The 27,203-nt window shown below is 40.2% G+C and overlaps 3 protein-coding genes across 7 annotated transcripts; 2 read left to right on the top strand and 1 right to left on the bottom strand.

Moving 5' to 3' along the window:
- The first annotated feature begins 1,803 nt into the window (after window positions 1-1,803).
- Window positions 1,804-7,961, top strand: arf1 (ADP-ribosylation factor 1). 3 transcript variants are annotated; one of them, XM_017471667.2, is made up of 5 exons: window positions 1,804-1,918; window positions 3,331-3,504; window positions 3,680-3,790; window positions 3,914-4,038; window positions 5,294-7,961. In XM_017471667.2, exons 2-5 carry the CDS (start codon window positions 3,360-3,362, stop codon window positions 5,453-5,455), a joined length of 543 nt encoding a protein of 180 aa, XP_017327156.1. In that variant the 5' UTR covers window positions 1,804-1,918; window positions 3,331-3,359; the 3' UTR covers window positions 5,456-7,961. The 3 variants fall into 3 exon arrangements, with proteins under 3 accessions (XP_017327156.1, XP_017327157.1, XP_047012922.1); XM_017471668.3 differs by having other exon boundaries at window positions 1,896-2,031; XM_047156966.1 differs by lacking the exon at window positions 1,804-1,918 and adding an exon at window positions 2,314-2,332.
- A 646-nt stretch (window positions 7,962-8,607) lies between these two features.
- c7h1orf35 (chromosome 7 C1orf35 homolog) lies at window positions 8,608-13,636 on the bottom strand. The gene is made up of 8 exons (XM_017471662.3): window positions 13,391-13,636; window positions 11,601-11,751; window positions 10,714-10,759; window positions 10,532-10,611; window positions 10,345-10,417; window positions 10,080-10,159; window positions 9,633-9,767; window positions 8,608-8,934 (listed from the first exon to the last, which is right to left on the bottom strand). The coding sequence occupies exons 1-8, from the start codon at window positions 13,485-13,487 to the stop codon at window positions 8,754-8,756; spliced, it is 843 nt and encodes a 280-aa protein (XP_017327151.2). The 5' UTR covers window positions 13,488-13,636; the 3' UTR covers window positions 8,608-8,753.
- Window positions 13,055-26,345, top strand: guk1a (guanylate kinase 1a). 3 transcript variants are annotated; one of them, XM_017471664.2, is made up of 8 exons: window positions 13,055-13,212; window positions 21,885-21,998; window positions 22,129-22,170; window positions 23,884-23,980; window positions 24,255-24,393; window positions 24,586-24,670; window positions 24,770-24,855; window positions 25,036-26,345. In XM_017471664.2, exons 2-8 carry the CDS (start codon window positions 21,887-21,889, stop codon window positions 25,069-25,071), a joined length of 597 nt encoding a protein of 198 aa, XP_017327153.1. In that variant the 5' UTR covers window positions 13,055-13,212; window positions 21,885-21,886; the 3' UTR covers window positions 25,072-26,345. The 3 variants fall into 3 exon arrangements, with proteins under 3 accessions (XP_017327153.1, XP_017327152.1, XP_017327154.1); XM_017471663.3 differs by lacking the exon at window positions 13,055-13,212 and adding an exon at window positions 16,531-16,689; XM_017471665.3 differs by lacking the exon at window positions 13,055-13,212 and adding an exon at window positions 20,100-20,202.
- Window positions 26,346-27,203: the final 858 nt, after the last annotated feature.

Raw genomic sequence — 27,203 nt, 5'->3', positions numbered from 1 at the left:
ACACTTGCATCGACTTTGTGGTGGGTCTGAATGAATCTCGCCATTAAAATATCAATACATTTACATCATGTTCACATGTGAAATTGAAACTCCACATTCGAACGTTTAAGATCCAATGCTTCACTGTTACTCATCGTTAGTACTATCGGGACGGGATTAGTTTTCCGGTCAGTAACGTCGTCGGGGGGACCCCTGTAATAATTATGATGGACGGACACAGGGCAAGTGATCTCTGTATACATCAGAGCGATGGGCATGTCTTCACGATGCACGAATGCTCATTACAGTAACAATCGCATGCGTAATAGGTCATTAGTAGGTCACATGACCTGTCCCTGTGCTAGGAACTCAATAACCCCAGATGAGTCACTTCTCTTAGACGTCCTTTTATACCTCATCTATATTTTTACTCTTTTGCATTTTAAACTCAGTCTTGGTTTCATTTTGGTTTCAGTGGAAGACGATAAGAGCAATTTTATAGAAGGTAAGAAACATGGTATAATAGAAGAAGAAGAAGAAGAAGAAGAAGAAAGAACTTTATTGTCATTGTCATGTACAATGAAATTTTGCTTGAGCAGCAATTTAACAATATAATTATATATAAATATACAAGACAATAGATAAAGTGGTCTAAAGTGAGTGGTAGAATAAAATGGAAGGACATGAATTATAAGACACTGAATATAAAGAATAACAAAGACACTTTAGAATAGCATAAGAATATTAACATAAAATATGTTTGTGTAATTTTTCCAGACACGTGAATAAAATCCCAGAGATTCTCCAGGAATAATTACGTCACACACCTCCACGTGGAAAACTAATCCCGTCTGAACAGGGTTTAAATCTCGTCCACAGAATCATGAGATTTCTAAACATTTTGATGAAATAACCCTTATCACTTGATGCAGGAAAGGGGTCTGTCAGTAGGGGGCAGTACAGTTCTGTCAAAAGGCGATTTAACACAGGACTCCTCTTATCTTATTTAATCTAGATGTAAATATGAGGAAATGAAAACTAAAACTCTCGTCTCATATTTATCTTTATAATCTCAAATCTAAATGTATTCAGTGTAAAAGCAATTCACTCATTTTCCACACAAAATTAACTCATTAGTCTCTATGACGTTATTTATTCCGCCTTTAATTATACTTTGTATAAATTAATAAGTTGAATGTTAATAGATTATTAATTAAGTCAAAGACCTGCAATTGTAGAAAAAAAAATTGGCTAAACAAAAAAAGTGATTAATTCTCATGACAGATTCATATAAGTGATATTAGTAATATTCAGTACCAGCATGCAAATCAATACAGTAAAACAATTAACAGTTGTTAATTGTTTAAAATGGAAAAGGATGAAAATGAGAAGAACAAAACAAACAAATAAACAAAATCAAACAATAAATATTGTGAAACAATGACAAAAAAGAAAAAAAAAAGTAAAAGAGAAAGCTAAAAAAAAACAGAATGAGACACAAAATGAAAGAAAACATTAATAAAAGAAATATAAATAAATTAATGAATAAACAAACAAACTGAAAATTGATTCTAAAATGTTGTTCTTTATTCTTTATTCCCAGCATTTTATTCCAGACCACAGGGCCGGTTTTCAAAATGAAGAGAGAAAATGAAAAGGATAAAAAAAAAAAGAGAGAGAGAAAGAAAAAAAAAAAACCGACAGCATAAACTGATATATCTGCGTCACTTTCATTAAGACTGAATTCAAACGGATTTAATATAAAAGTGGCTTATTTTCATTTAACTAAGTTTTATATTCCACCTTCAGTGTTTTGTAATTATGGCACTGGGGTAAAGATGATTAGCGTTAACGGAAATGACGCAGGCGTCCCTGACGTGGCCGGAAGCGCCGCCATCTTGAGGAAGGAAACGCCTTGAAGTTGAAGAGGAAACTAACTGTAAGCGAACTAACTCTTTATTAGCTCTTAAACACGAGTTGTATACCCGTGTGAGACACTGTGATTGATTATACGTGTTGTCTTTAAGCTGTGTGAGTGTTGCTGAGGAAACGGTTAGTGTTTACATTTTATTTCCGTTTTTACGAGTTAAAGCTTGACAAAGAGACAAATCAGCGGCTAGCTTAGCTAACGGTAGTCAAGGCGCTACTTTTTCTGCACCCGTATTCCGAACAATCCCGCCTCCAGATTGCGATTGGCTGTGTGCGCACGGCAGGAGCCGATTAGTCAATCAGGGCGCAGGAAGTTACATAGCGTAGAGCTATGGAGGTGTGGTTTGTCGAAATGCGGGTGTGGGGAAAAAGAAAAGAAATAAAGCTGAGCTGTAGCAGACTGGCTGAGGAAGTGAGGTTTTATGTGAGTAATTTAATCAGAACGTTGGAGTAATGTTTAATATATTCGCGAATTTTTCATTTTAGAATTCATAATGTGAAACAGTGACGTCATGTTGGTTGCTTACTCGGGTAGTTTTGATTAATTCCCCACATTTCTGTGATTTAAACGTTAATTATTTGTGGTTTGGGTCGGTGTTGGTCCAGCTCGGATCCTGTATGATTGGAGTTCACCATCAGGGGTACTCAGGGGTACTAGTGTCTTAAATCACATACTTGTACCCAATCACAAGCAATACCCAGGAATTCTAATTGTTCAGTATGGGTACTGAACAGTACTGAACAATTAGAATTCCTGGGTATTGGTTTGTTTGGCTGGTTTTACTATTTAGTTTCATTTTGACCTTCCTACTCCTATAGGCAATGAAATCACACTTTATCCACCCTATCCAGAGCTCTATAGGTTCAAGATTCACCCAAATGCAGTCAACTGTGAAGACAGTCATGTGACCTAAACCAATCGACCGATTGATTTTGCCAATTAATCAGCAACTGATCACTGGTGATCGTTGTGTGAGCGGCTGAGAAGGGTCCGCCGTCATTACACAGTACAAGAGCGGCCTCTAGACCCATTTTGTAGTGTTATTTGAAGTATTTTTGGATTCATTTTGGACGTCTTTGGATGTTATTTAGTTTCAGGTCATCTTTTATTTACTTTGATGTTTATTTATAGTTGATGTATATTGATATCTACCTAAATCATAAGCTGCTTTATAAATGTCGATCAAGGTGAAGACCTTTTTATTTTATGATCCCGAACTTATTTTACCTTGCACAGCGACTGAAAAGCGACGACGTTCCCCGACAGAACGTCCACAGAGTGCGGTATAATAAAATAAAATGAAGGAATCGTTGCAGAAATAGCTCTTGTAGGACTGATTTTCCGTTCGGTTTTTGGTGAAATGTTGGCGTGCTACGTCACATGCAGTTCCATGGTTAACCCTAGCTCTGTGTGGGTTTCAGCTCAGAAGGATTTACACCACCTATCCAGGATGGGAAATATTTTTGCGAACCTCTTCAAAGCCTTCGGTAAAAAGGAGATGAGAATTTTGATGGTGGGACTCGACGCGGCAGGAAAAACCACCATCCTATACAAGCTGAAGCTCGGGGAAATCGTTACCACTATTCCAACCATCGGTAAGCGATCGCGGCTGCTCAGGTGCCGTGTTTACAGTTTGTTACTGAATGAAATGTACACAGTGTTCGAGCTAAAGGCTTACTGTAGCTAACAAGTAACGGAGTGTGTTTCATGTACATAACCTTCAGCCTCATTCGCTAGTGATTGGTGTTTGCTTTGTTCCTTTGATTTCAGGGTTTAACGTTGAAACTGTGGAGTATAAGAACATCAGCTTCACTGTGTGGGACGTGGGCGGTCAGGACAAGATCAGACCCTTATGGCGTCATTACTTCCAAAACACACAGGGTAAAACTAAAACGCTTCCCACTCCTTCCATAGACTGGGAAATGAAAACTAAATGCTAGTCCTCACATGGAAAGGTGCTGTAGGTGTTACGTATATGAGTGAGTTAATGGTGTGTATTTGTAGGTCTGATCTTTGTAGTGGACAGTAATGACCGAGAGCGAGTGAACGAGGCCAGAGAGGAGCTGATGAGGATGCTGGCCGAGGACGAGCTCAGAGAGGCCGTGCTGCTCGTGTTCGCCAACAAACAGGTGACCTCACATACTGACATGCCCTGCGTTTACAGGATTTACATGTTCCTGTAAAGAAGGTGGTACCAAAACAAGGTTAAAAGTGAAAGTATGAAGCTGAACTCGAAGCAGTTCACTCTGCTAAAAAAAAGACCTTTGCTACAGTCCTTGGCCCCTTAAGTGGCCCTTACAATTAAGTGCCGTTTGTGTACGGTCTGGCAGACTGGTGTGACTCCTCACTTCCTGGCGATAAACTAGGTGGCACATCAGTAGGTGTAGCTGTTTATTTCTGTTCAATTCATTTGAAACACTCTTGGTGAAACAAGGCACCACTGCTCCATCCTTGGTACAACGAGGCACTGTTGCTGCATCATGGTATGATGATGTACAATCACTGCACCTTTGGTACAAATGCATACCATCACCGGATCCTTGGTACAACTAGGTACTGTCACTGTATCCGTGGTGCAAGCAGGTACTTTCTCTGTATCTGTGATACAAGCAAGTACCAGGTACTGTCGGTGCATTCCTGGTACAAACAGTTACCATTGCTGTGTCCTTGACAGATCCAAGTGCCATCACTGAATCCTATGTACAAACGCATACCGTCACCGTGTCCTTGACACAAGCAGGTACCGTCACCGTGTCCTTGACACAGACATGGACAGTTGCTTCATCCTTGGTATAGCCAGGTGTCCTTGCTGCATCATTGGTTCAAGAAGGTGTCATTGCTGGGTCCTTGGTACAAACAGGTACCATTTCTGCATGCTCAGTACAAGCAGATACTATTGCTGCACCGTTGGTACAGTGAGGCTGCTTCCTTGGAACAACTAGGTACCATTGCTGTATACCTTATACAACAAGATACTGCTGCTGCAACCACGCCCCATAACTTTGTCCATGGTACAACCATGCCCCATTGCTGCATCCTTGGTACAGCAAGGTCCCATATACATGTTCAACCAGGTACCATTGCTTTATCTTTGGTACAGCAAGGTATTGTAGTTACATCTTTGGTACAACCAGACACAGTTCCTGCATCACTGTAGTGCTACTTGCCATACGCAAAATTTTAAAAAGCTAGATCTATCTGTTTCCACAAGTTTATTGTTATATGTGAGAGAATACAGTTATAAGTAATGATGTGAGAGAAATCCCTCACATCCTGGAGCAGCTATAATCTCGTACAGTGGGTTGTGGTTTGTCAGGTTTAGTACCATTTCATGTGTATAAAATTAATACGTGTGTGGGGGATTTTTTATTTTTTTTTTCCCAGGACCTGCCAAACGCTATGAACGCTGCAGAGCTCACGGATAAACTGGGCCTGCACTCTCTGCGCCACAGGAACTGGTACATCCAAGCTACGTGTGCCACGAGTGGAGACGGCCTGTACGAGGGACTCGACTGGCTCTCCAATCAGCTTAAAAACCACAAATAATCCTCAACGCCTACCTTCCGTTTATCCTCCTACACTGTAGCGCTCTCATCTCCATTCAGTTTTAAAGCAGAACGTGCCGGAAGCTGCTCTCCTCTCAGACTGGTCAAAGTGTGGCGATGCAGCCGCACACCTCTAATCCTTTTACCTAAACGATTAACGAGGCAGCTTTTGGAGCGCTCTTATGCAACACTAGGCGTGTGCCGATTTCAAACATCGATAATTGAGTAACTTTTACTTTTCTTTTCTTTTTTTTTTTTTTTAAGTAAATGGTAGAATCAAAACGTTGTATCCCCCCCCACACACACACACACACTTTTTAAACAGCTCTGTAGTGAAGCAGGAGCAGGTTAACTCTGACTGTCAAGCTGCATGCACTGATCGCGTTACATTAGCTAGCTGAATGTAACCTTTAACCTCGGGGGAAACGTTCCTCTTATGGGTGTAGGTTGCATTTAGCAAGTTATGTTAACTTGTATGATATGCTGGCTAGCATTGTTATTGTTCTGCTGATCTACGAATACGAACGAGCTAAATTACCCGAAAGACTGGATTCGTACCTTTTTAAATATTATCGGCACATGCCTATGCATTTTTTATATATATATATATATATATATATAAAGATGTAGATCTATACACTCAGCCTTTCCTGTTCTGTTTATTGTCTTTATTTAATCATAGATGAACTGTAGTGGGGAAATCTTGAAAATTGTCACATCCTGTAGCTTTCCTTTCTTTTTTTTGTTTTGTTTCGTGTACCCTAACGGTTAAGACGTACTGTAAAAGACTTACGGACTACGTAGAGGAAGTCAAGATGGCATGCACGTACACACACATGCGCGCACACACACGCACACTACCTACAAAAATAACGGGCAAAAGAAACCACAGAACCGACTCTGCGATCTCCTGCACCGAGATCCGTGTATGTTTATAGAATAATTAGCATTAGCTTTTTAGCGGTTTTGATTCAGATCCAGCGATGCCTAGCTTTACTGTGAACATAACAGAATAAACGAAGCCTGTACTGGATATAGGTTAGGTGTAAATTGGTAAATTGTGGCATCTAAAAATCTTTATCCCCAAAACGCCTCCTACCTAGGCAGACTTCTCGCACACAGGGACAATATAATGACGTAACTAATCACTAATCACGACGTGAGCAAAAATAATCACTGTAAAATCTCAGGTTCAATCACGCCTTGCCTTTACGACTGGAGAACCTGGACGAGGTTTATTTTCCGTGTGTTTGCTTTATTCCGGTTTAGTGTGTTAGCTTTGCGCTGATGAACTGGATCAGGTGTGTTCCAGCAGGTAACACGGTGACGTGTGTGTTCAGGGGTTTAGATCGTCGAGCCCTAGTTCAGCCGCAGTGCGCACTACTGAACCCACACCAAGTGTCCCACAAAGATTCACACTGATTTACACCAGTTATTTTTGTTACACCATTCTTTTCCTTTGATGTTTTGGTATAATCGAGAGACTTTTTTCCTTTTTCAGAGAACATCTGATTTTTTTTTTTCTTCTTAAGATAGTCATTATCAAATGTAAATTAAAAAGCCTTTTTAAAGTCTTACCATCTGTGTGTGTAATAATCTCATTTTTAAATTCACGCCGCTACCGCAGGACCCGTTTCTGCTTACTAGAACCTAGCAATGAATTGTTATTGTTGGACGTAGAACAGTGTCATCAGCATCATCAAGGGCTCCGGCTGTGTGTGTCATCAGCATCATCAAGGGCTCCGGCTGTGTGTGTGTGTGTGTGAGCGCAAACTAAAACCTGACCGCTAAGCTCATCAGTTGCTCTAATCTCTGCTACAACTCGACATTAATAGAACTGACTGCAGGTCTCGGATGGGTAAAGGTCGACCGGTGTATCAGTCAGATCTTGCTATTACGCTGCCGCTGCCTTTTCTTTGTATCCTGAACAATATTCGTCTTCGATTACCGCCTGGCTTCGTGCTCTGAAATCTGAAATACTCTGAGAATGTGACATGGTACAGCAATATTAAACACGCAACAGCGTCGTATTTGAGATATTTTTGCTGTGTTGGTGTTCCTCGGTGCCTTCGTGATCTTCGTCTGAACTCGGTACCCTTCTGGGACTGTTTTGTGTTTTGTGTTGGCGTAACCTGAATGAAAGTGATCCTTTTATTTTCCTGTCACTGATTTGCTCACATTGGGACCGGGCTTGTGCCGATATTAAATCTCACAGCGTATCGGTTTGCGATATTATTACAGCGTTCTGATAGAAGTGTACGGATTGCTAGACTCGTCTTCTCAGAGAAAGTAAACGACTCACGCGGTGCTGAATATCACCGTGCATCGTACAACCGATTAGCGGCACATGCCTAGTGGGGACAAAAGTATTTCTGAATCTCATGAAATGTCACTTAGTGTGTGACTCTTTAACGTGAATGTTTAATTTTTTTATGCAAACTTGTCTTGCCTTTCATTTTGACCGAAAAGCAATGTAATGAAAGAAATAAAATAAAATAAAAAATGAACATCATGTTTCCGTTGTTTCCTTCAATCAGCTCCTTAGTTCAGTAGATCAAGGCACTGATCATAGAGGCGGCCATCTTAAGTTCCATCTCAATCGTGAAATCCTTCCGTTCACGCTGTAAAAATTCCCACAATGCAATGCAAAACCCAGATAGCATCGCTGCTCATTATGTTTGCTTACTGGACAATCCTTCAGTCCTTCCAGGATTGGAACTCCGCATTACTCGGAAGAGCTAATTACTCTCAGACAAACTTAAGTAGCTTGTTATCGTTGCTGTGGCTCACAGATGATTACTTAGATTACCAATTTTTAAATTTCCACTAGCGAGCCTACGATCCTGCTTGAAGTACCGTGTGTGATAAAGATAACAAATTTATGACATATAATGTAAAAAATATCCGTCCTGCCTGCTGCTGAAAAACACCAGTGGTGAGGTTTTACAACGCGAGTACGTAGACGTGTCGCCGGAGTCCTCAGTGTCCCAATGTGTAGTGAACCCGGGTCCTTACTAGTACCCCACCTCCTGTACACCATATAGTGATTCACCAGCTACTGAACCGGAGCTGATCGAGACGCACCGTGTCTCCTTTAATCATCTGTACTGTTTTACACACACACACACACACACACACACACACACACACACAAAACATAAATTGCAGTTTATTCATTTGTTCACAAACAATCCAGAAGCTGTGTCCCAAACAAACACACACACACACACACACTTTATCATAATGAATTGTGTGTTAATAAGCTGATGAATCTGAAGATCTGCTGTCTCACGTGGACATCAGTCATCTGAGTCAGTGTCGTGACGACGTCGGGGTGGGCGGTTCCTGGGTGAAGGGGAGGGGCTTCGATGCCTGACCTTTGATCCCCGATCTGAACATCTGTCATGAGCATCGAATCCTCTTTGACTGCCATGTGACGGGCTAGAACCACGTCGGTGGTCTCCGTAGTGCTGCTTACGTCTGACACACACACACACACACACACACACTTGGGTCAGACAGCTGGGGCGGGCATGAGGTAAAAAGAAAAGCTAACATGAAATGCAGCCTTACAGAACACTACACATTAGAAATAATTCTGTGATTTGTATGGGTGCTGGTCCGAATCCCGAAATAAAATAAATGAAATCCTGACACAGTCCTTCCTAAACACCTCTGACTTTCTCTCACCTGCCTGCTATCACAAACACCACGACGATACAAACACTGGAATAAAGTCCAACCAGGACTAATGCAGCTAATGGTGCCATCCCCTACTGCAGAGTCAGACTCGGAAACCGAGATAGAATCAGGGGCCAAATGAGAGTCAGAATCAAAATAGGTTTGAAGAAGAGTCAGAATCATAGAGTCATCAGAGTCAGAGTCAGCATCAGAGTAAGCATCAGAGTCAACTCAGTGAGAATCAAATTCAGAAACAGAGCAGGAATCGGCGTCAGAAGCAGAGGCAGCAGCAGAGTCAGACTCAAAATCAGATGCGGAGTCAGAGTCTGAAGCAGATTCAGAAGCAGATTAACTTTAAGTATTAAAGATAAACACTTTTTATTTTCACATTAATGTCCGTTATTCATGTTAAACCTGATTATATTAAAGTGTACTCTATTTATTCACTGCAATTGTTTTTTTATTTGCTGTAGTGAACAGCGTATTAGCCGTATTACCTTTTACGGTCTGAGTCCGAGTCCGAGTCGGAAGACGACTCTTTCCTGTGCCGCTTCTTCTTCTCTTTCTTCTTCTTTTTCTCCTTTTTGCTCTTCTTCTCCTTTCTACTTTTCTTGTGGCCTTCATTTCTGTCACTGTGTGAAGAGGTTACTACTTAGAACGTGTTGTGCGCAAAAGTTTGAGCACCCTGGGCACTCTGATTACTGGTGCCATAACATTCGCACACAAGTGTAGTATATAGCTGTTTCTATTTTTTTTTAAAGTGGGATCTTTTTTGGATGATTTTTCAGTCAAGCAAATTATTTCAGCCCTGTTTACATCTCAAGTTAACAACCACTGCCCCCTGCAGGCGAAGTCCTATACTGCAGTTATAATACTAGATGACATTATTAGAATATGTAGATCTATTACAGCTTTCATTTATTTATCAGTGAATGAAGCAGAACCTTTTAGTCTCTTCTTCTATCCGCGTGTCCTCTGTGTTCTTGGCTGCGGCTGCAGCTTCACCTCCGGCTACCTTATGATGCTGAAAATGGATTTAAAATACGTAATGAAGTGCTAGAAAACTAGGTGTTAAATAAACATCTCCTTATATGTGGATCTTTTATTACACAAACAGCCGTGTTCATTAGCGAGCTGTAATACTGTGTCATTAAAGTGATGTCATAAAACTGTGGCTTCATTTCCTGACAGCGAGTGTGTCGTACGTACGGTAAACACCGGGAGACCCATTTTCACCGCTTCCTTCTCCTGTTTGGACAAAATCATCCTCCGACCTCCACCACTGAAATACACAAAACATGATATGAAAAAAAGTCAGGCTAATTTGAGGGGTCAGAGGTCAAACTCATTCCTCCAGTTAAAATCTAAGTGAAGGATACTCATTAGCAATTTCTACCTGGAGCTTCCCAGCCCAGAGACTCGGTCCACGTCTCGTTCTTCCCCGTCTCCCTCTCTTCTACACACGTCCACCAAATCCTGCACAAAAACACACCCCTCTGAGACACACCCCGGCTTCCTCCCACATGCTACAGTTCCTGGTGATGTGAGAATTAGTGTAGGGGGATTTTAAACACGCACCTCCTTTGTTAGACCGGCCGGACGCTTCTGAACAGTTTTATGACCCCTGAGAAATCAAAAGCAAGAAAAGTCTGATTATTAATATAGAAATAATGAAACTGGTCTGTATACAGACAGAATAAAGGATAAATGGATTTATGGATGGATGGAGTTATATAATAGTAATAATTTGATGGACAGGTGGATGTACTGAGTGTGAAGATGAACATGATAGATGGATGAATAGACAGATAGAATAACAGCACTTACAAAGTCTCCATCGTTGCCTAAAATGGATGGATTGATGGATGGTGGAGGCGTATAATGATTACAGATGGATGAAATGATGGAGTGGTGGATGGACAGATGGATGAACAGTAATGTAATGAAGCACATGCCCAGTGTGACCATCCTGGAAAGTACTGGATGGATAGGTGAACTGACAGGTGGCTGAACAGATGGATGGAGAAATGGATTGACAGATGGATGGAGAAGTGGAGTGACAGATTGATGGAGAAGTGGATTGACAGATGGATGGAGAATTGGGTTAACCGATGGATAGGGAAGTGGATTGACAGATGGATGGAGAAGTGGAGTGACAGATTGATGGAGAAGTGGATTGACAGATGGATGGAGAAGTGGATTGACAGATGGATGGAGAAGTGGAGTGACAGATTGATGGAGAAGTGGATTGACAGATGGATGGAGAAGTGGATTGACAGATGGATGGAGAAGTGGATTGTCAGATGGATGGAGAAGTGAATTGACGGATGGACTGTCAGATGGATGGACAGATGGACGGACAGTAATTTGACTCATAGTGTGACCATCATGGTGTTGTGTTCAGATGGATGGAGTGAAGGATGAAGTGATGGATGGAGTGATGTGAGAAGAGTGATGTAACTCACAGTGCGACCATCATGGCGTTGTGCTCCGCCTCTCTCACCGCTCGGAGCTCCTGCTCTCGGTCCGGAGTCCCTGAGCTCTGTTTGTCTTTACTAAACCACGTCAGGTCCTTTCCCTTCTGCCAGCGTCCCACTGGGGCCATCAGAGAGTTCCCTACACACACACACACACACACACACACACACACACACACTGAATATAAACACATAAAAACACATGCAAAAAGCAACACAGAATGAATTACCCTCACAAGAAATCCCCCTTGAGAATATGAAACAGATGATTATATAAACCCCAGGATGAAGTTTCTGAAGGAATCAGGAGGACAGCGTCAGTGTTGGAGCAGATGGGTATAATGTGGAGTAAAAACAGCAGTTATCTACATTATCTCTCTTCTCCAGCAGCGCTCACGGCTCGCCTGGCCGTTCAGATTATAAAGCGTGTCGATGCTTTTGACACCACTGATCCCCATATCTTCCTAAATAGATTCAAACATGAGGTCGGTGTCCATGATGCTGCACTAGAATGGTTTCCATCATATCTTACAAATAGGAGTTTTTCGGTGTAAATTGGAGCGTGCTCATCACCCACAGTCCCCGTTACCTGCGGAGTGCCACAACGCTCCGTTCTGGGTCTGATTTTTATTTAATCTATATTTGCTCTCTCTTCGCTCCATTTTTGGGCGTCATAAGGTTTCTACCACTGTTATGCGGACGATACACAACTTTACCTCCCATTAAAACCTGGATAAAATTCGTTGACTCCTCTTTTAGACTGTTTAAGGGACCGAATGAAAAGTTCCTTCAGCGAAATGAGAGAAAGACTGAAGCAATCCTGTTTGATCCTTCACACAAGATTCTTACCCAGGTCAAAAATCTTGGGGTGGTCTTTGATTCGGACTTAAAGTTTGACAAAATGAAGGCCTCTATCAAAGCAACCTGGGCTTCCAGAACACCTCAGCGGTGCCACAGGCTGATCGCCTCCATACCACGCCGCATTCATGCAGTGATTCATGCAAGAGGATTAAAGCCTCAACCGAGTATCAGCACATAAATTACCTTACTTTTCATCAGGTCCACATTTCTGCATTATAAATTCTTTACTCGAATATACTGAGATACTGGAGTTTTTATTTCCGTGATCTGTAAAGCGTAATCATCGAGATTAAAACAAAAAAAAAATGGCTTAGAACATATGAAAGTTCCACTTTTCTTAATGAAACTACGGGACAGATGAACTTTTCCACTGTATTATAATGTTTTGAGATGCACCTGTACAGTCATCTATCATCACTCTCCACAGAGCTACTGCTAGAGAAAACTTAACCAACGCCTTCCGACCAATCAGGATGCAGAATGCGCCGTGCGCGTGCGGGGAGATAAGGGCGCAGTGCTGAGGAAAGATAACCTCGGATGCACGCGCGGGAGCGTCCTATAGCGCTGACATTGCGCAAACCGGGCGCAGGTGTGACGCGCAGAACGTATCCCGCAGAGCTTTCAGTAACAGGCGCTGCAGCGGGATTTCAACAACAACAGAAATAAAAACTTTGAGCAAAAACACACTTTCTGTGGAGATAACAGCGCATGGACTGAGAGAAGACCTAAAAGAAAACAGGTAAGATCAGATATGAGAGAGAGAGAGAGGAGCACGTAAAGAGATTAGCGCGATATAAACACAAACGAGTTAAAGTGAGATGAATCCATTTAAATGGGCTCGAAAAGAGATGAACACACCTGAAACAGACTGAATAAATGATCATAGTTGAGTATAAATATAGAGTGTGTGTGTTTACCCAGATAGTTCTCTCTGTGTTTGTCCACTTTCACATCGTCCCAGTTAAACTGGTCCTGCCCCCCTCTCACTCCTCCTGACCTCGAAGAGCCGAACATCTTCACTCTTTCTCCAGACTTCTGAGTTTGTTTTTGATTAATATTATCATCTGAAGTGGGTTTTTCTTGAGATATACTGCATTTCACACGTGTATCGATCGAGCAAGTCTACTTCCGGCTCGGCTGTTGCCCTGGTAACCGCTAGAGGGCGTTGTGGGGGCGGAGTGCAATCATGGCGGTGTCCCAATCCGCGCACTTAAGGCTACATTTCACTCTTTTAAAAAAAAAAAAAAAAAAGCATCAGGTTGATTAGCTATTTTAAAATATTGATTATTATGACTTATTTGAAGGAACTGTCGTGGAAATATAAATTATTTTATACAGAGATTATACATTCACTGGGACGCACGGAAATATCCGGGACGTCGACGTTTACCTCAGGCGTGTAACTCTGACTGAATCCCCCACGCTCCGCCATTTTGAGAAACATGGCTGCCTTCGTGTTCCATCAGGAAGACATAAGTGCACGTGACTAACGCCACTCTATGATTTTTCTGTTTTGAATGTAATATAGTAGACTAATAAACAGTGTGGTAAATAAAGTAGAATATCATACGTGTCGAATGTCAGTTCACTAAAATAACACCTTTACCACACTGAACGTCATTGTGAATGTCACATGCTGATCGGGACGTTTCTTCACATTTCATCTCGATGGAATACCATGGAAAATTGCTATTTTATTTATTTATTTATTTATTTATTTATTACGAGCTCCTCTTTTCTTTCTCACAATTGTGCTTATATCTCACAATTTTGACATTTGTCTCGTAATTGCGAGTTCATATCGCACAATTTTACCTTTATTCCTCACAATTCTGACCTTTTTTTACACGCATTTTAGACATCCACTTGACGCAGCATCTGAAATGTCACTAAAGCCCAAAGTATACTTCACTTTTTACGAGTACACTGGGAACAGCATACAGTACGTGTGACGCAAATTTCATCATCAGCAGAGTATGCGTGTACTAATCATCGCCCATGCATATTTAATTCTTTCGCACTGTTTAGTTGTTCCACAAGGTGGCAGCAGTGACCCGTTGATTCTCAAGGTAGTTGAAGAAAAAAAAGGAAGAGACGGAAACGAGTGTAGGCTAGAAAGGACCAACATTTGTATAATTCTAGCCTTAAAGAGTATAAGGATTTGTGTACAGGTGCTAATCGTGCGATTAGATTACCGAGAGATTACCCAAGCGTTGTTCTTCATGATGATGTGATTCTTCTTCGTTTTCCTCCTTCACACTAGAACACCTGCTTTACTGCTCTGTACTGACTCCTGTAGGCCAGGAGAGATAGTGCAAGTTGTCGTGATGCACATGCGTCGACTGCCTGCGTACGCGTACATGTCGAATGCAGTATACTTTGAAAGGCTACGCGTACAACTGTGCATGTACGCTAGCGTACGGGTAAGAAAACAAAGTATATCGGAGGCTTAACGTCAGGTAACGAGCGTGTGCTAGCATCTGGTTTTTGTCGTCTTGACTAGCTGATGAGTGGTAAATGGTGCACTTATATAGTGCTCTTATCCAAAGCGCTTTACACTGTGTCTCATTCACCCATTCACACACACTCACTCACCAATGTTAACAGAGCTGCCATGCAAGGCGCTAACTTGCCATCGGGAGCAACTTGGGGTATGTGGAGTCATGTGGGCCGGGAATCAAACCGCCAACCCTACGATTAGTGGACAAGCCGCTCTACCACCTGATCCACAGCCGCCCCCTTACTGTTCTTACTGTATATGTCCTTTTCATACAGAATGATTGATGCTTTGTTTTGCATTCTTTAACTCAATAAATGTTGAGTGGACGTCTAAATTGAGAGGGGAAAAAAGAAGTAGAGTCGCAGTTTTTTATCTTTAAAAGTTTATTTTTTCACTGTGGTGGAAACGGGCTTCCATACCTTCCTCTCTCACTACATATGAAATTTTCAAACCAGATTTACAGCTGTCGGAGGTAGAAGTGCGTAAACTCCTATCTCAAGTAGAAATGCAAGTACTAGTCTAAACGTCTCTGTGGTAATGGATGAAGTATAGCGCTAAACTCATGGAGAATCCATTTCAGGCTGTATCTAAGACCTCTGAAATCAGCTATATCACACAACAGTCCTAAACTACTTCTTTTTTTTTTTTTTTTTTTTTTTTTTTTTTTTTTGCTAAACATGCAATTTTTAAAATTTATTTTAGATGTAATTTTGGGCCTTTTTTTTACTCATTGTATTCCTTTTATTTATTTATTTTAACATACTGTGGTGAGTGATATTTAGAAAAAGTCACAGTTGATATGAAATAAAATTTTAGGTAAAGAATCTGGATTTTTTCAGTTTTTTGTGTGTGAAAGCGTTAGTCGTACTAACTCATGAATTAGTTACTAAACTATGTAAGAAAAATGCTGCACAATTTAATAGTCAGTTTTAGTTTAATTAGTTGCCTTTTTCGAAGGAAGCTGACCCATGAATAACTAAATGTAACAACGTTATCGCTAATCTCGTAAATATTCGCTAGCAGGATATATTTCCGGCTGTACCTGTCTACCACGCTTGGAAGTGTAGTGAGTAAAAGACGGATTTAAACACAGCGATTGTACTCGACTACTTTCCACCTCTGCCTACAGGCGATCATTGTCATTAGAATGATATTAGTTTTAGTATTGTAATTGATTTATTATTATTATTATTATTATTATTATTATTATTATTATTTATTTTTTAAAAAGTGAACCAAATGGTGTTTTTGACCAGCTCAAGTTTTATGCAGACAAACTCTAATTAGTATTTGTGACTAGTTATGACTGCTCTGTTACACAACGTTAAAAATTTTTAAAAATAAATTCAGACTGTTATGTCAGTATATGCACAGAAACATTGTAAAATCTTATGAAAATTAAAATCCTGTACACAGACAGGCACTAGGTTTTCCAGTGCTCGGTGTACAGAATGTAGTGTACATGGCGCGGTTTGAGGTGCACCCGGTTGTTTTTTGCGCGCAGGCTGCGCAGTGTTGACGCGCTCGAACGGTTTTCTGCTGCTGCGTCTTCCGGGAAAGAGGCGCTCTGTGACGTCACTAGTGCAATGGCTCTGTGCGGAAAGGGATGATCTGAGTTCCGTGAGTCGGGTTCCGGGAGGATCTGGTTTCTTTTTTATTGGAGCTCGAGCTTCTCCCCGATGTACATGAGGAGGTTTTTCTCTAAAGTTTGCTCAGGTGAGTGTTTCAGCTTCACTCTTTAATAAAGAGGAATATTAGTGATGCTACATCCGGGGTTTTAAGTTGCATCAGCGCGCATCACCTGGATTTGATGGACGTGTGCGCGAGCTGGAGCAGATTTAATCACTTTCACTTAATTCTGTTTCACATGGCCTTAACCCTTCACACAGCTTTAATTCGCTCCTAAATTCCCATTTCCCCCTTTATTTCTGTCCCCTTTATTTCTGGGACTTCATATCACATTGATGTAAACATTATAATTTAAGGACAGATCACATGAAGTGTTTTCTTCCTCACAATGTAACTACAGTAAACGTTAGTGTTGAACAACATTTTCACCTTTTTTGTGACTTTACACTTTACTGTAAACGCTGGACATTTACAGAGCCGTGGAGGTTTCCAGTAAACTGTTATAAAAAATTTAAAAAAGACAGATTGTGATGTCATTAATCATTAAAACACACTACAGTTTTTTATATATATATATATATATATATATATATATATATATATATATATATATACACACACACACACATTTGGAGCTAACGTAGTTTAATGACGTGTGAGTGTTTGTATAGTCGCAGTATTTGTGTGTAACTTTTTATAATCAGGTTTAAAATGAGGTGAAAGTGTTTCATGACTAAATGATGTTTATATTGACAGGTGTTCGGAGTCAGGATGTTGCTCGGGTTGTAAATAAACCCGGGACTGAGTGACTGAGTATCTGTGAACTGCCACGTGACCGGTGTTAATAAACACTTTAATGTGTTCAGTGTTAAACGGAGGTGTTAGTAAGAGACTCGTATATCTCCACCGCTTCATGGCTGTTTATTACAGTATTCCGTCCCCGTGACTAATCCCACACTGAGACGGTCCTCGTGAGTCTCGCCTGATTCGTCTCTGTCACAGATAATTAACCTGCATGTGGCTCTCATTATTCAGCAGCTGCCCTCTGGGAACGTCCACCTCCTCCCTTTATTTATATATATATATATATATATATATATATATATATATATATATATATATACACACACACATACATATACATATACACACACACACACATATATATATATATATATATACACACACATACATATACATATACACACACACACATATATATATATATATATATATATATATATATATATATATATATGTATGTGTGTGTGTGTGTATATGTATGTGTGTGTGTGTATATATATATATATATATATATATATATATATATATATATATATTTATATGTATATGTGTATATGTATATGTATATGTGTGTGTATGTATGTATATGTGTGTGTGTGTGTGTGTGTGTGTATACATGTATATATGTATAACAAAATAAACAAACCACCAGTTTTTTTCTCAAAAGTTTCAAACATTTTACAACATATGCTTCCTCCATTTAAAAAAAATAAAATAATAATAATAATAATAATAATAATAATAATAATAATAATAATAATAAAACAGTTCACTATATATATATTATATAAGTTTCTACACATTAGAGGAAATAAGACAAAAGTGAGTTTGTTCATGTTCATGTTTTGTTTTTATATATTTTTTAAAACAAAAAAGGTTTGTTCATATTTCATATAAAAAAATAATAATAATACTAATTGCCTTAAAAAAAATAGCTTGTTTCAACATTTTGTTCACATAAAAAAAAAAACAATCAACAAGAAGAAAGGCTTTTTTTAATTTATGTAAAAAGCAACAACAAAAAAGACGGCTTGTTTCCTTTGACCAAAAAGATGTTTGCTGCCTTTAAGGGGAAAAAGCATGAACGTTAAAGTTATTACTGTTTATATTCACGTTATAATACATTTCCAAAAAAGTTTTAAAAAGTAAACGTTTCAGTTGTCTTTATTTTTTATTTAAATTTTATTTAAATACCAATATCATGAAGTACTTGATGTTAAACAAGACATAAAACCATACCTTAAAAAAGAGACTTAAATATTAAACTAAAGCTATAAATGAATAATTCATATACCTAATGTTTTAATTATTTAAACACGCACAGCATAATAATAATAATAATTTAAAAATAATACTAATAAATGACGAGCTGTTATACATTAGATATTATAATTGTTGTACAGCTTGTATAGTTGTTATAGTGAGGTTATAACACAGAAGGTTCCGGAAGGTCAGCGTTGATCTGAGGTTAGTGAAGTAAAGGTGATGGTGCTCCTGACTCAGGAGCAGTTTGTGGGTTTTAACACTGAATGAAGTCAAGAGCTGCTGTCAGTGCCAGCTGTTACACACACACACTCACACACACACACACACTTCCTCCACCGGCTTGAGAGCCTGTGAGACACGGTGAGAGTGAGACACGGTGAGAGTGAGACACAAGTTTCACATTCCTGCTTTTCATACCTCGCGAAGTGCTCTGTGTGAGATAATGGAGTCCGAGTTTGTCCTGAAGTTCAGCAGCGGTCAGACCGGATTTTTTCCTGCTTGTTGTTTTTGCTCCTCCGTGGTAGAGGCTGAACAGGTGATGATGGGCGGGGCTGTGGGGCGGGATGTTGTAGGGAACAACGTGTGCTTGTGAGTCACCAAACCAGCTGCTGAAAACAGGACAGTGTGCTCCCCCTAAAGGCCAGCATCACGGACATCTCCTCCCTTTTCTCTCATCTGCTTCCTCTGTTTCTTATTCCTCCTCCTCTTCATCGAGTTTTGGGGGATCTACACCAGGGGTGGGCAATCCTATTCAGAAAGGGCCGGTGTGGGTGCAGGTTTTCATTCCAACCAACCAGGAGGCACACCTGATTCCACCTGTTTAATCAGGTGATCTCGGCTTACAATAGACTCAGGTGTGGCTTCTGCTTGGTTGGAATGAAAACCTGCACCCACACTGGCCCTTTCCGGATAAGACACCCCTGATCTACACACTACTTGCTAGTGACTGCAAGGCTTTTCTTCTTCTACTCTTTCTCCTCCTTCTTCTACTTAGTATTATTCTTTTGGGTCCAAGCACAGAGTTTTTTTTCTAATTAAGGGTCCTTGTTGGGCACGGTGATATCAAACTTCTAGGTCATGGGTTCAAGTTCTGCATCATGCATGTGTGAACAACCTTTTATTCATCTATGAAGATCTCTCTATCTAAGCTCCTGGTGAGCAGTATGATCTTTCTCTTCTTTCTTTCCTCCTCCACGTCTCTGAAGCTCAACATTTCCCCCAGTTCTTCTGTTTCTCATTGTGATGGTGGATCCAGTGTTTCGAGATGATTTTCTCCTCCTAATCAGTTAGGGTTCTCCAGTTAACACACACACACACACACACACACACACACACACTAAACACATTTGTAATAGAACTACCTGATGTGATTGCTGGTTTGAATGCTGAATTTAAGATGAGTTGATTGGCTGGGTGCTAGCTCCACCCCTCCACTCCACCCCACACACACACACACACATATATAAACACACCTGTGTAGCAGTTACAGTGTAGTCTGTTTTCATTCTCGCATATCCGTGTCTCAGGAAGGTGAGTCTGATCCTTCTGTTTCTACACTCTCTGTGTGTGCGTGTGTGTGATGTTGGTGCACTTTATAAACTTGAAAGGTGGCTTATTTGAAAACTTGTGTACACTAGCACTAGGTGCATTCACTTTTTAATTTCTATTTGCCTTTACACAAGTCTCCTAGTTCTGCAGCCTCTGGAGGTCGACCGGTTTGATCAGTTTTGACGATTAATCACTGCCGATAACGGATTACCGGAACTATCGGTTATCAACTCCACAAAACTCCACACCGGTACTCTTTCCTGGTTTCGTCCGTTGTGGGAGCGGCTGAGAAGTGTCCGCTGTCAGTATACAGTACGAGAGCAGCCTCTAGAGGCGAAATAAAAACCATCGCTGGCTAATTTTGTCGTATTATTTGAAGTGTGTTTTGATTCATTTTGTACGGCTCTATTTTTATTTGTTATTTGGAGTGTTGCTTTGTGGTTCAGTTTGGATGTATATCTTTTATTTACTATAATAGTTCATATATATGAATATTTATTTATTTTAAAAAAGTACAGTACATTCATGGTACAGTCAGTACTGTTTTTATTTTTGTACTAAATGGAGAGATATTTTACTTTGAGTGTTTTCATTCAGTATCAGTTTTAAAAAACTGTGGATTGATTAATCGATTATGGGCAGGTAGGTACTGTCCGACTGTCCGACTTAGTTATCAGTATGATCTCTGATATTCACTAAACAGTTTATTTATTTTCACTTTGTTACTATGCAGGGGTGTTTATCCTCTATTACGCTGTTTCACTGTCAGTGCTCTCTCTTTTAATTACTAAACTTCAACAGATTACTTTTATTTGTTTAGTTTTTATTTATCTGTTGTGCTGTTGTTGTTGTTGTTGTTGTTATTATTATTATTATTATTATTATTATTATTATTATTATGTAAAAACTTCACATGTAGGAGCTCAAAGTGCAGAACAGTGGTCAAAAAGAATGTAATAAAATATGCTGACGTGACAATATTAATAAACAAATTTACAAAATGCACCAATATAGAAGAAAATGAAGTGTAAATAAATAAAAGTGCAAACAATGTTGAGGGGGAGAATTCTTAATTCTGCAGAAGCTGTTTAGAGGAAAAACGCTGAAGGGTAAAGAGTGGACTTTCAGGTTATTATAGAATAATTATATCATATTCAGAATATAACCTACACTTTTGACCTTGTTTGTTCCGTGTTGATGGTGAAGGACGGTGTGTGTGTGAGTGTGTGAGAGAGAGATGGAGGTGAAGGGTGTTTGAGGTAATTAACCTCCTGAGGAGTGCCTCAGCTGACGCTGCATTAATTAACGAGTATGCTAATGAGCTAGAGACCCAGTGTGCTAACGAGCTCAGGTGTTGATGAGTCCTTATTAATCATGTACAGGTCAGGGAGAATCAGAGGGCATGGGAGCTCCAACAACACAGCTGTAGGATGCGTCTTTATTATTATGGTTTGGAGTGTGGATTGGGACACGACCCATTGGAGACGCTGGAACACAGTTGTTTCTTTATTAATTCCAAAAAACACTTGACAAGAACATTAAGTGTGTTGTATTTGCAGTTTAACTGAACGTGTGTGTGTGTGTGTCTGTGTGTGTCTGTGTGTGTCTGTGTGTGTCTGTGTGTGTCTGTGTGTGTCTGTGTGTGTCTGTGTGTGTGTGTGTAGTGATGGCAGGACCGAGGCCGGTGGTTTTTAGTGGTCCCTCAGGTGCTGGGAAAAGCACACTACTCAAAAAGCTTCTCAAGGAGTTTGATGGCGTCTTCGGCTTCAGCGTCTCCCGTAAGTCGCACGCACGTGCACACACACATACACACACACATGCGCTTCATCTCAAACCTCCATTATGTGGGTATGATGATGATGATGATGATGATGATGATTATTAGTGTCTTTTACTTTTTCCTCTCAGATACGACACGGAAACCACGTCCAGGAGAGGAGAATGGAAAAGGTATGTACACACACACACACACACACACACACACACACACGTACATATATACATACATTTTTTATATATACAGTGAGGGAAAAAAGTATTTGATCCCCTGCTGATTTTGTACGTTTGCCCACTGACAAAGAAATGATCATTCTATAATTTTAATGGTAGATTTATTTGAACAGTGAGAGACAGAATAACAACAAAAAAATCCAGAAAAACGCACGTCAAAAATGTTATAAATTGATTTGCATTTTAATGAGGGAAATAAGTATTTGACCCCCTCTCAATCAGAAAGATTTCTGGCTCCCAGGTGTCTTTTATACAGGTAACGAGCTGTGATTAGGAGCACACTCTTAAAGGGAGTTCTCCTAATCTCAGCTTGTTACCTGTATAAAAGACACCTGTCCACAGAAGCAATCAATCAATCAGATTCCAAACTCTCCACCATGGCCAAGACCAAAGAGCTCTCCAAGGATGTCAGGGACAAGACTGTAGACCTACAGTCTGGAATGGGCTACAAGACCATTGCCAAGCAGCTTGGAGAGAAGGTGACAACAGTTGGTGCGATTATTCGCAAATGGAAGAAACACAAAAGAACTGTCGATCTCCCTCGGCCTGGGGCTCCATGCAAGATCTCACCTCGTGGAGTTGCAATGATCATGAGAACAGTGAGGAATCAGCCCAGAACTACACGGGAGGATCTTGTCAATGATCTCAAGGCAGCTGGGACCATAGTCACCAAGAAAACAATTGGTAACACACTACGCCGTGAAGGACTGAAATCCTGCAGCGCGCGCAAGGTCCGCTGCTCAAGAAAGCACATATACATGCCCGTCTGAAGTTTGCCAATGAACATCTGAATGATTCAGAGGACAACTGGGTGAAAGTGTTGTGGTCAGATGAGACCAAAATGGAGCTCTTTGGCATCAACTCAACTCGCCGTGTTTGGAGGAGGAGGAATGCTGCCTATGACCCCAAGAACACCATCCTCACCGTCAAACATGGAGGGGGAAACATTATGTTTTGGGGTTGTTTTTCTGCTAAGGGGACAGGACAACTTCACCGCATCAAAGGGACGATGGACGGGGCCATGTACCGTCAAATCTTGGGTGAGAACCTCCTTCCCTCAGCCAGGGCATTGAAAATGGGTCGTGGATGGGTATTCCAGCATGACAATGACCCGAAACACACGGCCAAGGCAACAAAGGAGTGGCTCAAGAAGAAGCACATTAAGGTCCTGGAGTGGCCTAGCCAGTCTCCAGACCTTAATCCCATAGAAAATCTGTGGAGGGAGCTGAAGGTTCGAGTTGCCAAACGTCAGCCTCGAAACCTTAATGATTTGGAGAAGATCTGCAAAGAGGAGTGGGACAAAATCCCTCCTGAGATGTGTGCAAACCTGGTGGCCAACAAGAAACGTCTGACCTCTGTGATTGCCAGCAAGGGTTTTGCCACCAAGTACTAAGTCATGTTTTGCAGAGGGGTCAAATACTTATTTCCCTCATTAAAATGCAAATCAATTTATAACATTTTTGACGTGCGTTTTTCTGGATTTTTTTGTTGTTATTCTGTCTCTCACTGTTCAAATAAATCTACCATTAAAATTATAGAATGATCATTTCTTTGTCAGTGGGTAAACGTACAAAATCAGCAGGGGATCAAATACTTTTTTCCTTCACTGTATATATACATATGTAACAGAGTGTATTACGTTGTGTGTTACAGATTATCATTACGTGAGCAGGGAGGAAATGCAGGCCGGAATCGCTAAAGGAGATTTTATTGAGAGCGCAGAGTTCTCGGGGAACATTTACGGAACGAGGTACACTCTCAGAAAGGACGTGTTAGTCTCCTACACACGTGGGGTGTTAATCTCCTATGTTTTCTCATTAATTTATCAACACGTCTGAGGTAAATGTTGACGTTCCGGATAATTCTGGTCACCTACCTTAAATCATTTAGCCTCACTAGCTAGCTTGTGCTTGCTAACTGTATTTACCCAGTTGCCTCTCTGAAACCACTCTGAATGGTGTGTGTGTGTGTGTGTGTGTGTGTGTGTGTGTGTGTGTGTGTGTGTGTGTGTGCTTTCCCTACAGTAAAGCAGCAGTCCAGGCCGTTCAGGCCCAAAATCTGATCTGCATTTTGGACATCGACATGCAGGGAGTGAAGAGCATCAGGAAAACTAATTTAAACCCCATCTATGTCTCCATCCAACCTCCATCCATGGACGTGCTGGTACATGCGCACACACACACACACACACACACACACACACACACACACACACACACACACACAACACTGACCTAAAAGTCATCCCAAACCACACTCCTTGTTATGTTTAAATGATTAATAACTAATGTGAGTTTGTTGTGTGTTTCTCTGCAAACCTCCAGCTTTGTGTGTGTGTGTGTGTGTGTGTGTTAGGAGAAGAGGTTAAGGGCGAGACAGACTGAGTCTGAGGAGAGTTTACAGAAGCGACTCCAGGTTGCACTCATCGAAATGGAGTTCAGTAAGTGATAAAATGTGCACACACACACACACACACACACACACACACACACACACACACAGAGAGTACAGCCCTATACATGTATGTGGTGTGTTTCAGGTAAAGAAGCGGGTCAGTTTGACGTGGTCATCGTTAACGATATTCTGGACGAAGCGTACGAGAAATTAAAAGCAGCTCTGCTCCAGGTCAGAACTTTCACCTCACACCCTCACTTCTGCATCCTGATTGGTCAGGAGGTGTTGATTAATTCTCTGTAACAGCGGCTCTAACAGTAGCACAGGTTTATATGAATGCACTCGTTTTAATACGTTATCGTTTCTATAGCAACAGCTCATTCACAGGGATGTGTACCTTTTTTTAAACAGGAAATCCAAAAAGTGAAAAACTCCACCAAAGTCTGAAGGTCCAACATCCGAAGACCAGCACTCGGAGACGGCAACATTCCCCCCCACACACACACACACACACACACACTCTCTCTCACACACTCACACTCACTCACTCTCACTCCTCTCCCTCACACAAGGCTGATATATTCCTACGGCTTCTGAAGGGAAAATGTTATTTAAAATAAACCTTTTTATTCTTATCGACGATTAATTTCAGGCTACTAATTATAGGGTTTGTGGGAAAGGGGGCAGATTTTAGTACACACTCATCCTGAACAGTACTTTATTTTATCTTTCTAAACAACTTACCTTGACGTATGCTTACAGTGCAGTGCATTGTGGGTAACGCTCACCCAGAACGCTAATGTGGATCTGTGAGCTCCCTCTGCTGTCTGTGAGGTGAATTACAGTGACAGTGATGATTCCAGCACCTCTGTTCCAAATAAACATGCCACTGTGTGCTCACCTTTTATAGAAAAGTGGGCGGAGTCAAAGCACTCTGTTCCAGGTGGGTTTGTGTTTATAAAGTTGGCACACAATTTAAAATTTAGAATTACATCTAGATTTTTTTAAATATCCATATTCACTCCTGGGATTTGTTTTATGATTCTTTTAATTCATTTTGATAAGATTTTAACATTTGGTACCAAATTTTAGATAAAAATAATGCCTTTTGTGTTCATCCCAGCATTTTTAAAAATTATTTTTATTTGTCCTCCTAACTCTGTTCTGAACAACCGGATGCTATTTCTCTGAACGTTGATATTTATTACAGCCTTCATTAACTTGACTTTGTGGAAACTCTTGATTTTGATATGTACAGGAGGAACTTGGTGCTCTTTTTGTTTTGACGGGTTTGTAGTGTAAAACCGCCAGCTGATGATGTCATGACGGGCGTTTCAGCGGCTGACCAATCAGGCGTTTCTCTTCAGCTCGCACACAGTGGATTAAAATCCTAACACACACTCGCTGTAATCACACACACTGTTTGGTGTTAAACTGATTCTGGGAATTATACTCTGAAGTCTCTGCTTCATCAAACTTGTTTCTGATTTTACTGAACAGCACATTCTCCAGAGTGTGTGTGAGTGTGTGAGTGTAAAACCTCTGTGTAACTTTCATACCTGACTGTACTGATAATAAAAGTGTTCGATCATTCCTCTCTCTCTCACACTCGCACTCCTCTGTCGCGCGCCGCTCTCTACCTCTGTGTTGTTCTTTTGTTTTGTTTTTAATCTGACTTTCTAAACTAACCTTCAGGTGTAATAAAGATAAATCAGTGTGAAGATCAGAGCCACGTCCTCTTCTGTTATTCTCCGAGCTGGGAAAAGTTCTGAAAACAGAAAGAATCTTTTTCTTCTTCTTCTTCTTCTTTTAAACATTTGTTTTAGGACAAAGTTTAGAACAATTTACAGTTTGTGTTTTTATTTTGTTTCTTGAAACCAAACCGAATCCAGCCACTTCGCTGACGTTCTCACGAGATCAAGGGTTTTCCCACACTATACATCTTTTAAGTAACTATTAGGTTTCTATTTTAATAAATCCTGTTGTTGTTGTTGTTGTTAATAATTCTTTTGTTTTAGTAACAACGTTACTTTTTATTTATTTTAAAAAAAAACTTTGTTTTAGTAATTAATATGGTTGTTTAAACATTTTAATGACTTATTTTTAGTTAATATCAGGGTGTTTTGTAAACTTTTTTTTTTTTCCCCAGATACATTTTTCTTTAGTAGCCATCGGGTTATTTTCATTTTTTTTAGTATCCGTTTTTCATATCCTTTTTTGTTTTTGTTTTTCACTTTTAAAATAACTATCAGGTTCTTTGTTTACATTGTTGTAGTAATGATCAGGCTCGGTTTTATTTCCTTAATTAAAGTAACTATTGGGTTCCTTTTACAAAAAAACAGGTCCTTGTTACTTGTTATTAATTATTAGGTTCAGGTTGTTATTTTTGTTTGTTGTTGTGTCTTTTTTTTTTTTTTTTTTTTACTTTTCTTGGAAACTATCAGGTTCTTTTTTTCCCCAACTTTGTGTTGTAATTATCAGGTTCTTTAGTAGAGACAGTATCTTTAAGGCTGTCACTAACACGCTGTAGGGTCTGTGGGTATTTAGCTACAGATCTTAAATGCTGTGAAACAGGTGGC

Source organism: Ictalurus punctatus, chromosome 7, assembly GCF_001660625.3.
Source record: "Ictalurus punctatus breed USDA103 chromosome 7, Coco_2.0, whole genome shotgun sequence".
Taxonomy (NCBI): domain Eukaryota; kingdom Metazoa; phylum Chordata; class Actinopteri; order Siluriformes; family Ictaluridae; genus Ictalurus; species Ictalurus punctatus.
Note: the sequence above shows the minus strand (reverse complement) of the source record. Positions and strands in the feature narration are given on the sequence as shown.

What these genes read in the sequence shown, in the direction of transcription:
- arf1 (XM_017471667.2), top strand. Translation starts at nt 3,360, where the DNA reads ATGGGAAATATTTTTGCGAACCTCTTCAAAGCCTTCGGTAAAAAGGAG. An exon ending in TACCACTATTCCAACCATCG is followed by an intron (nt 3,505 to 3,679) that starts GTAAGCGATCGC and finishes CTTTGATTTCAG; the next exon opens with GGTTTAACGTTGAAACTGTG. An exon ending in TTACTTCCAAAACACACAGG is followed by an intron (nt 3,791 to 3,913) that starts GTAAAACTAAAA and finishes GTGTATTTGTAG; the next exon opens with GTCTGATCTTTGTAGTGGAC.
- c7h1orf35 (XM_017471662.3), bottom strand. Translation starts at nt 13,487, where the DNA reads ATGTTCGGCTCTTCGAGGTCAGGAGGAGTGAGAGGGGGGCAGGACCAG. An exon ending in ACACAGAGAGAACTATCTGG is followed by an intron (nt 11,752 to 13,390) that starts GTAAACACACAC and finishes GTGTGTGTGTAG; the next exon opens with GGAACTCTCTGATGGCCCCA. An exon ending in AACGCCATGATGGTCGCACT is followed by an intron (nt 10,760 to 11,600) that starts GTGAGTTACATC and finishes TTGATTTCTCAG; the next exon opens with GGGTCATAAAACTGTTCAGA.
- guk1a (XM_017471663.3), top strand. Translation starts at nt 16,653, where the DNA reads ATGTACATGAGGAGGTTTTTCTCTAAAGTTTGCTCAG. An exon ending in CTCCATCCATGGACGTGCTG is followed by an intron (nt 24,394 to 24,585) that starts GTACATGCGCAC and finishes TGTGTGTGTTAG; the next exon opens with GAGAAGAGGTTAAGGGCGAG. An exon ending in ACTCATCGAAATGGAGTTCA is followed by an intron (nt 24,671 to 24,769) that starts GTAAGTGATAAA and finishes GGTGTGTTTCAG; the next exon opens with GTAAAGAAGCGGGTCAGTTT.